This window comes from Kryptolebias marmoratus, linkage group LG22 (genome assembly GCF_001649575.2).
Source record: "Kryptolebias marmoratus isolate JLee-2015 linkage group LG22, ASM164957v2, whole genome shotgun sequence".
Classification (NCBI taxonomy): Eukaryota; Metazoa; Chordata; class Actinopteri; order Cyprinodontiformes; family Rivulidae; genus Kryptolebias; species Kryptolebias marmoratus.
Window position 1 is genome coordinate 12131828 of NC_051451.1, and position 13093 is coordinate 12144920.

General features: G+C 41.1%; 1 protein-coding gene across 3 annotated transcripts in view; it reads left to right on the top strand.

Annotated features, from left to right (window-relative positions):
- The window catches only part of piezo1 (piezo-type mechanosensitive ion channel component 1), a 64587-nt gene that overhangs the window by 12943 nt on the left and 38551 nt on the right, over window positions 1–13093 (top strand). For all 3 annotated transcript variants that reach the window (XM_017430352.3, XM_017430344.3, XM_017430335.3), the window contains exons 2-8: window positions 3946–4041; window positions 4578–4743; window positions 5942–6083; window positions 6945–7185; window positions 9552–9765; window positions 11382–11553; window positions 12308–12406. In XM_017430352.3, coding sequence (XP_017285841.1) covers window positions 3946–4041; window positions 4578–4743; window positions 5942–6083; window positions 6945–7185; window positions 9552–9765; window positions 11382–11553; window positions 12308–12406 — 1130 coding nt within the window. The remainder of the gene's footprint in view (window positions 1–3945; window positions 4042–4577; window positions 4744–5941; window positions 6084–6944; window positions 7186–9551; window positions 9766–11381; window positions 11554–12307; window positions 12407–13093) is intronic.

Consider the following 13093-nt stretch of genomic DNA (forward strand, 5'->3'; position numbering starts at 1 on the left):
TTCGGCTCCTTCCGTAGGTAAACAGATTTTGCTTGCATGTGCCGCTGCACATAAAATAACAAGCACTCCTTGAAGGAATGCTTATCTACTGCCGCCTTTCAGGCAAGAGTTGTAAATTAACATCACCTTATGTTGAGAAATGACAACGTTACAGCCGTTTGTGTTACGCAACATTGCAACACTTTGAATCAAAAACATATTTTTCACCATTTAAGTTAACTGTTCTTCAGTCTTTTGTGTAGGTGCATTAATTAGTCAAATTGAAAATCCATTTAAATTTCAGGTTGTGAGGCAACAAAATAGACAAAATACAGCCCACTCTAACGTTGGCGTGGAATGGTAATACACCCAGAATAAATGTGTTGTTCAAAAGTAAGCGCATATTAATACCTGCTGCTGATACATGTTGAATATTCAAAACAAAGAAAAGCAAACAGAAGACAAAGGCAAGTAAAGAAACCCACATTTTCTCTGAACGCTGATGGAATGCGCTGATTAGACCGTCTTAGTTTCAGGTTCAACACAGTTACTGGCAGATCAGTCGCTCCAAAATCCGCTGTCTTTCTGGTTTAGGGAACACATCATGCAGCAGTTCTCAAAAATCCTTTTTTTTACAGTTTAGTTTTCCAGTTCAGTGACGCATCGTAGTCAGAGTTCAGCTCTCCAGTCGGTCATGTTGCAATAAAACCTTCCCAGCTTGTTTGTTCATGCCTTAAATTCAATCATCTGAAGCCGGCAGAATTTCTAAATGTGCCAGAGTGACTGAGCAGGCGGTTCATTTGGCTAGCCTTTGATTCGTGGTATTAGTGACGACTCTGACCAGACTGGTTGATTCCTTATTGCCCGAAAGCCAAACAACAATACTGTTTTTGTCTGTCTTTTACCTGTAGAATTAGCAAAATATCTCACGAACCAGTGGACGAACTTTAATGAAACTCTCAGGGAGTAATCACTGGATGTACATCTACATCTGATTTCTTTTTGGAGTCACCCCTATTCAAGATGGCTGCCACAGCTAAGCAACATTGTCAAACACAAAAATGGCTACAACGCAGGCATTTTTACAGATATTGAGCTAAACTTTGGTGTGGCTGTAGCTGACAATGATCTACAACATATACTCCCAAGTGCTGACAGATTGGCCAAGATCTGTTTTTAAAACTTTTCCATTAAATATTGAAGTCAACTCTATCTGTCTGTTAGCAAAATATCTCATGAACCACTGGATGGAGATTAATGACGCTTTCAGAAATTATTCATTGGATGTATTTCTGAAACTCATTCCCTTCTGGAGTCAACCCAATTCAAGATGGCCATCGTAGCCAGCTAATATTTGAAACACAAAAAAGGCTATAGCTCAGCTAATTTTACAGCTACTGAGCTAGAATTTGTTGTGGTAGTAGCTGAGAGTTGTTCTCAACACATTGCTTGAGCTCTAACGCATCTCACGTCCGCTCACAATATCGCACAAGATCAAATATCGGGCACGAGAGGCGGCGGGCGATATTCATATGGATAGAGTATGTGAGGCCTTTAATTTAAACCTCTGTTGTCACAAAACTGTTCAGCAGCTTTCTTCTCGGACGCAGGAGTTTCGTTTGCGACTTTTGCCTGTGAATCACGGTAGAAAAATGTGAAATATGTGTGTGAGAGCACATGCACAGTGTGTGAGAAGTTCAAACAGGAGCAAGACCCGGACAGATTTTGCTTTTGTCGTCCTCGTGCTTGCACGCTGCCCTTCGCTCGTATCCCTCTGTCAAAAAGAGTTACCAGCACAAAAACAAAAAACAAAAACAAAAAAGGTACAAGCAGAGGGGATTTCCTTTGCAAAGAAACACCCCTCTATCCCTGTCATGAGACAAGAGTGTGATGTTACTGACTGTGAGCTTTGAAAACTTCCACTTTTAATGTTGAAAACATTCACATTTGACAGAGTGGTAGTCTCAGTGTGTGTTTGGCTAGTGAGTCATTTTCAGTCTGTAAGTCAGAGCAAGCAGCATACTTAACCTCTTACTTTACTTAAAAGGATAGTTCAGATGTTTTGATGTGGGCTTCTGTGGAATATAACAACTATTGGTATCTTATCTGCAGTCGAGCGGTTGGATTGATCTCAGTTCAGAGAATCAGAGAGAAGTTCTCATGGAAAAGCTCGTCAGGCTGGTGGCCTACACTGGAGTGGATTTCAACTGTCTGAATCGACTCAAATCTCAAGATTTAAGAAAAATAAATAAGAAATTGACTGGCTGAGAAACCGAAGCAGACATAGGTTCACATCCTGGTTACTGATAGGCGCAGCGGTGGTTAGTGAACAGGGGTTATCACGTTTGCACATAGGCATGGTTCTGAGCGTGAATCATGATTAGCTGGACGGCGGGGTGGAGCTCCTCCAGACTCCGCTCTTCTGTTTCTGATACAGGAGCGAGAGGCGGGAAACTGCTGCTCTGATGCGTGCACTGGCAAGGTGAATAAAGCCAATAATTAATACCGCTTATAGCTTTTAAAGTCTGCGGTTTTCACTGTAAACCTGTTTCTTAAGAAAGAATCAAATACTCAGAGGAGTTACTTTACTTTACTAATACAGATGTATTTCTACAAACATGTTTATGGATTTGTGTTGGGTAAAATTGTATTCCCAAAAATACAGTGATTTACACACATATATATATACCTTATTCTGTAAACTTGTTGTAAATGAAAATAAGGGTTTGTAAGAATTATAAAATATTTCCCTACCCAGAAACATATAAAACAAAATTAGCATTTTTCTGGATCTGTTTGTTCACCTACAACTGGTTTTGTGTGTTTGTAAATCATCTTTTGCTTTTGGGACAAAGTTTCTGCAAGTTTCAACTCTCCCCAACCCTTAACCTTAAAGCTGATTTCCAACATTTCGTCACCCACAATTTGCCAAACGTACAGTTGAATCAAGCAGTTTCTAAAACATTTACTAAGGGCAGTAAATGCTGTGTGTTCTGCTAAAGGATGCAGCAGTAACTGGAGGGAAACCCCCTGAAGCAGTCATTAATAAAACTTTAATAAACTATGTCTTGCAAAAAAGCTAAGTACTTCTGTTGATACTGTATTTAAAGATGGATGGTCCAATCAACAAATCCAATGCATAAGATAGGAATAAAATATACCATAAAACCTGTTATAGTTACGTGCTAAAATATTTATTTCTACATTAGATATCGATTGTTTTTTCTGTACGTGCGTGTTGTATTTTAGTGCTGTTTTTGCCAGGGTGCCCATAAAATAATTTTAATTTAAGTTTTTCTTTTTTTATTCTTTGGTTTAGTAAAATTTCAAGAAGTACAAGGTCACAGTTCTTTAAGTGAGGGCAATTATGGGTCATTTTCAGAAGAAATGAACTCCAAAATAGTTCTAGTAGAACCCGAATACAGACTCTGAATGAGTGAGGTGAAACCAGGAGTTTTAAGTACCGGCACGGGTGATTAGGAGATCAGTGAGCAAGACAACCAAAATGACTGTAAATGTCCCGAAACCAAAGAACAAGAACAAACTCAGAGTACAAAAACTAACCCGATAACTTTAAGTTAATGGCAAATACATTCATTAAAACTGGTGTCTGTGATTCTCTTAGTCAAAAAAAAGCAACTTTTACACATTTTGACACTACAGAAGGCTCTGAGGGTTGAACTACAAAGCAGGATTTACAGCTGCTGAGCTGAAAGTCAGTTTTCTTAACTATGAAGACCTAGCTGGATCTCCATGGTAACATTTAAGATATATTTAATATATACAGTAGCTTATGGATTCTAATCCACCATAAAATCCAGTTTGCTACACTACACTATCTCCACTATTCTTACTGCCATGTATCCCTCAGACTGCTCAGCCAAAACTCCCGGCTAGAACAGCTTCATCGTGTTTCAAGTTGCTGTTGTTTGACCGACATGCTTTTTGCTTTTTGTTTCTCTGCAGCTTGTCTTTTTCGGTTCAACTTGCTGTCACTGGTTTACTTTGTCTATCTTCTGCTGCTGCCATGGTTCCTGTTTCCCAACAAATACACAATCAAAGGTAAGGCCGCCCCTCCTTGAACGGCCGATCTGAAATAATGTCAAAGCCACCAACTTTGGTCGGTTCCTGAAAATTCAGAATGGAGTTTGCCCACATTTAATTTTGTGTTCAGCCATTTGTTATCATTTTTAACTCACGTAGGACACAAGAGTAGGACAGACAAACAAAAGGCAACTGCAGTATTTACCATAAATGCTCCATTTAGAGACTTTCTATCAGGTGGTATGTCTAAAATGGATGATTCCATTCACTCTTCAAATTCAAACAACTTCCAGAAGAAAAATATCCTTGTTAGTTGTGTTTGGAATTATACTTAAAATGATTAAATTAGGCATATTTGCTCAGTATTTTGAGTACTTACAAACTGGTGCAAGGTCACGTTTAATTTAGAGGATAAATGCAACAAAACAAGGGGTAAAAATGCCTCATTGTTTCTTAAATGTAAAGTCCCAGAAATAAAACCTTGCTGTTTTTATTTATTTTAAAACTATATGACGGTTTAACTTTGTTTTTTTTGTCCTTTTTTTTTTTTACAGGTCACACGGGTCGGTTTATCAAAACGGTATTCTGTACCAGTCTCCTGTTCGTACTGTCTCATATCTGCTTCCAGACAGTGCTGCATACCTATCCTCCCCTGGACGTCGCGATTGGCGACAATTGTTCACAATGGGACACAATAAGCAGACATATAGGATTATCCAGGTATGTATCTAGTAGGAGTGTAATGGTTCACCGAACTGTCACGATACAAGCCTTTGGCAAGGGTACATTGAAGCCACTACAGCAAAGAAGCTGAGCGAGATACTATTTAAATGCTCTAAATCAAGCAAAAATTGGATGATTAGAAATAACACAGAGAAGTTTGAAGACCTGCCTGATTTGTTGCAAATCAGCCGTGTGGAAAAGTTTCCTGTCATGATCCCCGCGGCAGCAGTGGAGGGAGACAAGATGTGCATGTACGGCAAGCAGTTGTGTCATATTATGCATGCTTTGAAATGTCCATTGGCAGGCCATTTGATATCTCTAACATCAAGAGTCCCCCCCCCCCACACACACACACGCACACACACCTGGCACTCAGTCACTGAGGAGGATCATCTCACATAGGTGGATGTTCAGGATGTTGTTTTGCTTTTTATATTTTGCATCAAGTTGAGGTTAAGTTTTTTATTTTTTTGTAATATTTTCTTAATTAAAAAAAGAAAGATACCTTTCTGGAGTTTTGACACTGTTTGTATTTTAGATCGAACTAAAAAGACACAATGTGACCTAGTTTTAGTTTAAAGTGAAGACGAAAGGTATGGCAAGCAGTTGTATTATATATGTAATGCACAGTTTGACCTGCTACTTTGTAGCCTCCTCACTAGCAAGGGTGTTTTTTTATTCTGTCTCTACTTATAGAAAAGTTATTGTCTGTTTAAAAAAGACTGTTTTATTTGTTTTTTTCTGTTGTACCGAACTGTGACTCTCAGACTTGAACTGAACCGTGACACACCTAGTATCTAATCTTGCAATCTACCGTACAATAATGTTAGAGATGTATTTCGCGCTCAAGAAAAATACAAAACCAATGGGTTTAGTCAGAGAATATCTGCCCAACCTTTAAGTCATCTGAAATGGCAGCATGAGGGTAAACTTGTTGGACGTCCCAGTGTGTTCACCTCAGCTGCACTTTGAGAAGCCGAAAGAGAAAGAGAAGACAGCTGGGTAGTCGTGCCCCTTTTCCTGTCCTCACACCCTGGTGCTGTGGTGTCATTTACTGGACATTCCACACTCACTGCCCAGAAATGACATTAATACAACAAATGGCTTAATCTTTGCATACAAACCTACAAACACATTTCTCATAAAAGTGAAATATGTTGTTTTTGGGACCTAACCCCCTCCGTGTGTGTTGTAGACTTCCCTTAGAGGATCCATGGAATGTCATTCGCCTCCTATGTCCAGACGTAGGTGTGTGTGTGGTGTCCCTGGTGACGATTGTCCTCTGCAGCAGACTGATCAGGAACAGAGAAATGGTGGCTGCTGCCAACATTACATCAGTAAGTTTCTGTGTTTATCTGTGTTGGTTTTTGTGTTTGCATTTGAGTATGTGTGAAGAACAGAGTAAAAAAAAAAAAAGCGAAGAGAGAGAATATATTCCATTTTCGCCGTGCTGCTTGCAGAACGTGAACACCACTTCAGATGGCTGCCACAGCTAATCCACCAAACTCAGACAATTTCGCAATTTTGCTTAAACCTTTGGCATCAACGCTGCGTGTCTGTTAGCAAGATATCTCATGAACCGCTGAACCGATTTCAGTGAAACTTTCAAAAAGCGGTAATGAAATCTGAAATTGATTACCATTTGGAGTCAGCCTAATTCAAGATGGCTGCCATAGTTTATTGACGTTAGCAAACAGAAAACGGCTATATCTGAATCAGCTTTATTGCTACTGAGCTAAAATTGGATTTGGTGAGAGTCGTCCCCAACACATTCTCTGAGCGCCGTCACGTCTCCTGAGATCTCACAATATTGCATGAGATCACACATAACATCCTTTACAAGGTTTAACTATAACAGCTACGAATCTGCCATTTTTCATCCATTTTAATCTAAACCTCTGGGATGAAAGGCGGCGGGCGATATGCATTATTTCAAGGAATGCTAGGCCTCTAATTTGTAGTAGTTATTGAAAAATATGTTGTTGGCAGTCATCGTTGAAGCAGGTTTGATTTCTGTAAATTATCTCAAGACCGCTCGCTTGGGGTTTTCAGACATAAAGTAGGTTCCAGACTCTAACTTCAGAATCCCGCCCGTGTCAGAAAACGATGCGTTTGTGGTCATTCTTACCTGAAACTGAAGAAAGCTCTCACAGGAGCTTTAGTAACCGTGAGTTTTTACATTTCTTCTCCCACACCAGCTAGAAGATTATTCTTTAGATAAAACGTCAGATGACGAGGATGACGAAGAGTCATCAGGCGAGGAGGCGGAGGAGGAAGAGGAGGAGGAGGAGGAAGAGGAGAGGTCAGTTCACGGTGACCCTGATGAGGTGTCCCCAGCATCCAGAGCCAAGCAGCTGGCTGAGCGTCTGAAGGCCACGGCCCGGAAGGTTCTCTGTGACCTGGGGAGGATCCTGGCTGTCAGCCTGCTGGGTTTGGCTGGTAAGAAAGTTAATAAGCTTCATCTTTTCAGGTCCCCTCACGGCTTCACAGCAACCCACCAAAGTTTTCACTTGGCTTGGCATCCAGACAGCGTTTTGCTCAAGTTCACTTTTTATTTTTTGTAAGAACCAGCTCAAAGCTCATTCATGATCAAAGTTCATGTTTGAAAAAACTCTGAACTCGGTTCACAGTTTTAAAAAGGAACTACCTTAGATTCTTTTTCATGAAATAAATTCTTGTTTGGGAATAATAGAGGAAGTTGTACTTTTAACTAGAGAAATTTGCAGTTTACAGCGTTCATGCTAAGTGCTAAACTTTGGCAAAATAGCGGCCAAAAGCTAAAATTATCAAAAGCTAAATGGAGCTTAAGAAGACAAGAACAGGGCGAGTATGCTTTGACTCACATTCCTGTTTTAGTTGTCAGAAAGCAAAAAACGTCTAATATTCTGACTTAAAGGTGGCCCATTAAGAGTATTAATTTAATCATGGTTGTTTTTCTATCTATTTAATAAAATCCTGATTTTATTTCAGCACAACATCATCTGACATAACTTTCATTCAAACACATTAAAGACAACGTCTGAGCTGTTATATTGGCTGAAAGTGTGTGTGCGTGTGCACATATTTGTCATTTTAACAAAGTATTTCATGAACCAGTGGATGAATGTTGATGGAATTTTCAGGAAGTTATCGTTTAATGTGTATCACCAAAGTATTATCTTTTAAAGTTGACCCAATTCAAGATGGCCGCCAGAGATCACGCGAGGTCACACATATCACAAGTTGATTTCAGTTTAAAAGTCTGGCATGAAAGAGGGAGACGTTCGGCATTCCCTCAAGGGCTGCTAGGCTTTTAATTACATGGGTGATGAGCAGCGAGGAAAAAAGTCAGAAAAGTTTACGTCCAGCTGCTACCAGAACCCTTTCCTCTTCCCCTGCCGCACCCCCGTAGGCTGGGATCAGGACTCGCTCTGTAGCTGCAGCACACTCTGCGGGCTTCTGCAGAACCTGGCATACGATAGAAACCATCTGTTTTATTTAGTAAAGCGCGAACCTTCAGCTTTTATCGCTGAGTTATATTAAAGTCTGAACTCAGAAGGAAAGGTAAACTGTTCGTTAGCAGTTTATTATTTCACTTATCAGCTTACAACAGCCGAGGACATGGAGGTGGTTGGAGTTAGATGGAGGAGGACGACTCGCTGTGTTGACCCCTGAAGAGAAGGCAGCAGCATGGATGGGTGTGTTAGCAAGATATCCGATGAACCGCTGGACAGATTTTACTGAAACCTTCAGGAAGTAAACATTGGATGAACATCTACAGCTGATTATGTTTTGGAGTCAGCCTGATTCAAGATGGCCGCCACAGCTAGTCAACGTTAGCCACCAAAACCTGGCTATAACTCAGTCAGTTTTACAAATATTGAGCTAAACGTTTGTGTGGTAGTAGCTGAGAGTCATCCCCGACACGTGCTTGGAGTGCCAACAGATCACACGAGCTCTCCGGCACGAAAAGGCGGTGAGCGATATAATGTTTAATGTGTGTAATCATTCATGTCAATAAACAACAAAACACTGCAGTTTTATTGAGAGCAACCCCAACAAAATCTAATTATCCTCCAGACTCCGGACCTAAGCAAAGCCAGATGCAGACAGGAGTAGCTCGGCTGCCCGCTGGCCTGTTAACTGGATCCAGAACCGAGCACCGCCGCAGCGGCCCACTAACGAGTGACGAGGCACGCTTTGAGGCCCGCAGTCGCCAACCAGTGAGCCGTGAACCCGAGACACCGAGGCACGGTGCCTAAATAAAAGCTGAGATCCGCTGACAGCTCGGCTGCACCTTTCAGCAGCAGGTGCGCCTAATTTGTACGAGCTTAAAAGGATCCCCGGGCTCGGGCTCCGGTCCAGTCGGGAATAGTGATAGGGGCGGATGAAAAGAGAGACGAGGACTTACGATTTATAAATGGCAGGTGTCCTGGAGTGTCCAGTACCAGGGACATTGGCGATACGCCCTTTGACACTTTGGGTTTTGGGGCTGGTGGTGGTGGGGGGATTGATTCAGATGCCGCTGAATTAGAGTTTGGGGAGTTTTTTTGTGACTGTAAAATGCTCTGAGCATGTGGGCTCAGAGGGGAGGGACAGGCTGTAACTGTAGGGGAGTGTGGTCCCTGCTGCCACGTGGGGGGTGTGACCGGTCTGCAGAAATGTTGAGATCATTTCCCAGAGTCACGTTAACAGCCAACTCTTACATAAACACAGCAGGAATCAACTCCTCCTCCTCTGACAACTTATATCTTTAAAACCACATCTTTCTGTAAACATTTAAAATATATTCTCTATTTCCCTTTTTCTTTTTTTTTTAATTCCAGGCATCACGCTGCCCTCTGCCTTCTCAGCCATCTACTTCCTCCTTTTTATCGGCATGTGCACGTGGTGGGCTTGCCATCTGCCCATCAGCCACCTGGGTTTCAATGCATTGTGTGTTATGGTGGGCTTTTTCACTGCCGGCCACATGATGTGCCTGTACCTGTACCAGAGCCTGCTGGCCCAGGCCCTGTTCCCCCCGCACAGCCTGTGGGCCAGGTGAGACTGCAGCACGTCGCACACCTGTCATCTGTCCACGTTTCTCGCTCAGTTGTCTTTGGCTAAAAACGGCTACAAATCAGTCAATTTTACATATACTGAGCTAAAATGTGGCGTGGCGGTAGCCGAGAGTCATTCCCAACACATATCCTGAGGGCTAACAGATTGTGCAAGATAGTCGTTTGAAATTTAGCCTTTACGTGTTTGGAGTCGAATTTTTCTGTCTGTTAGCGAAATATCTCATGAAGCACTGGACGGATTTTGATGAAACGTTCAGGAAATAATCTCTAGTTGTGCATCTACAAGTGATTAACTTTTGGAGTCAACCCAGTTCAAGATGGCTGCCACAGCCAACTGTTCCTTTAAAACACAAAAATAGCTGTAATTCAAGTAGTCTTACAGACCATGAACTAAAAATTTATGTGATGGTAGCTGAGAGTCGTTCACAACAGCGCGACCCATTGCAATATTGCGCGAGATAGTGCATAATGTTTTTTTTACATCATAAGGTGATTTAAGTTTAAAGCTCTGGCATGAAAGATGGCGGACAATATACATGCCATCAAAGAGTGCTAGGCTTTTAATTGTAAAATGGTTTATCGGTCCTAAACACATTCTTACGTGTCCCTGTTTTGAAGTATTTGGCTTCAGTAATTTTTGAATCATTTTATTAGCCTAAGATTGTATGGCCCATAAGAGCAGAGTTTTTATTGAAGGTACGGTTGCTGTGTTTTAAAAAAAAAACACCCCAGCCTAGTTCAGTGTATTGACACTTGGCGGGGCTGGAGATTGAACCCTCAGTTCTCTGTTCGACTGACTTGATCCACAGGTTCTGGGATAAAAAGCTGTCTCGGTTTATAAGATAAAAATGTGACAGTACTTTGTCTCCCTTTTATGTTTATGGGACAGTGTAAAACCATATCCTTCTTGTGGAAGCAGGGCTGCAGAGGATTTTGGTTTTGGGGGTTATTCTGACACTTCATCTCTGTTCTAACGAGCACTTCTGCCAACAGCGAAGCTGCTTACAGGTACAGATGATTTCTAAAATGCCACTGCTGCCCAACCTGAGACCCAGTTGGTTGAAAACAAAAAGTCCCCGGTATATGGGATGAGCTAAACTGAACGCAAGCGGGGAGGAAGTTTAAACGATTTCTTTCCTGTAATTGTCATGAGGGAAGTGAGTTGCACGGGATATGAAACGTCTTAAGCGCTGAAGGTGGAATCTTACAGCTGTATTATTGGGAAGGCAGCGTGCTGAGACTCCATTACTATTGTAAACATGGTTTTTGTACTATAAGGTTAGAGAAAAGCTGCAGACGGAGCAGCAAGAGGAAGGAAGGAAGAACCCAACAGATTGGTGTTTGATGGATATGCCCCTACATCCCCTCACACACTGTTTATACATTTCTTTGATCAGTTTTCACAAAGCTTTAATAACAACTCTAGTCAACCCTGAGCAGGTTTTTGCTCATGCTGATTAAATTTCTGCCTCCATCTTTCACGTATCCACTTCTTTTTTATGTTCTTACTGCCCCGTTTCTTGGATTACAGCTGTAAATTATTGCCTCCGTTCAATCGTTAAGTCACCAAACCTTCGTTTTTCTGTTCCTGCATAGACTTTTTGGTCTGAAAGACATCATCATACCTGGAAACTGCTCTTTACCTGACGACTTCAACGTGAACGCCGATCACACTTGGCCTGTTTACGTCAACCCGGGAATACTTCTCTTCCTCTATGTCACTGTGGCAGTTGTTCTCAAAACGGGATACCATGCAACACCCAACAAGGTACTTTTTTTATTCCATTAGTACTGAACGTGTCAACAACTGGTACTTATGTTTTAGTATTTTAATAAGTTGAATATAGATAAAACTTCCTTTTGCTTCTACTTTTTAAAATTTAGACAAAACTTCTTTAAAGCTGAATAGTCACAATTTCTACGACCATCTGGAATTTCTTCTTGCAAATTCTGAATTATACTCCTTGACAATATGTTCTAATATTTTCTTGCAGCACAGTTGGGGATATTTTCTTTCATCCGAACTCCTAAAGCTTCCTAAACCTGTTGTTCTGTTTCTTGGAATATGTTATCCCCACACAAGCAAGAGCAAAATTTAAGATGCAATTTATTTCCGGTGGTGCATAATTTGCATGCTGCAAACTTTAGCACATATGTGTTTGACTCTAGGATAATGTGATATGCAGAGGAGTGCACGGTCGACTCAATAATTCAATGACCAGATCCCGAGGCTGCAAAACAAGCCCAAATCATTAGCCCTCCACCACCGTGCTCACAGTTGGTACGAGGTGTGTGGGCTGATTAAGCTGTGTTTAATATTTTCCAAACATGGCCCTGTGCATTATGGCCAGACATAGTGTAGGACCTTAGTACTGAGGGTGGACTTTTCCCACTTTTGTACAGACAGTATGTGAGAAAGATCAGCTGTGGTCGCAGCAAAAAAAAAAAAAAAAAAATCAATTTCAGTGTATATCTTTTAAAAAAATACTGTGATTTTTCAAATGTTTTGTTCTTTTTTTCAGGCTGAGCAGGATTGTGAAAAAAGAGAAGAGTCGATGGAAGAATTGGTAGAGTTAAGGACATGGAATGAACAAAGAGACAATTGTGAAGACGACACACAGGTAGCTGTATTTCTACACAATAATAATACAATATTAGCTACTAGGTAATTATTAGTGTTTCATTTTCTCATTAAATTATCATATTTCATTATAGATTTGTTTTATTTTTTATCTTATCTTTCACCTTTCCTGACACCACAGTAAAATGTAGCAATGAATATCTATAAGGTTTTATCTTATATTAAAGTTCTTTCTCTATGACAGTGATAACCTTTTTCTGTGAATATAGTTATGTTGTGACCTGCTTTTACCTTTAGCCAGGTAATTGGAATAAAAGGGTCCCACAGCAGACCCTAATAAAGATACCAATACCTTGACTCTACAGGGAGCCAAATGTATAGGCCATCTAACTGGGTTATGACTTAGGTCAGTGGTGTCCAATCCCGGTCCTGGAGGGCCACTATCCTGCATGTTTTAGGTGTTTCTGTACTGTGACATACCTGATTTGAATGAAGGAGTGAGGCTTCTGCAGAAATTGGAAGACCTGCTGAAGAGCAGGGAAAGGACTAAAACATGCAGGTCCTTGGTCCTCCCGGACCAAGATTAGACACCACTGACTTAGGTTTATTAGAAACAAGATAAAAATACAAGTACACCACTGTATGGTGTCCTGAAACATCAAACAGTTTGCCAAAGTTTCTCTGAGACTGACTGAAAGTCCTGCTCTAAGCTCACCAAGCTTCCCCC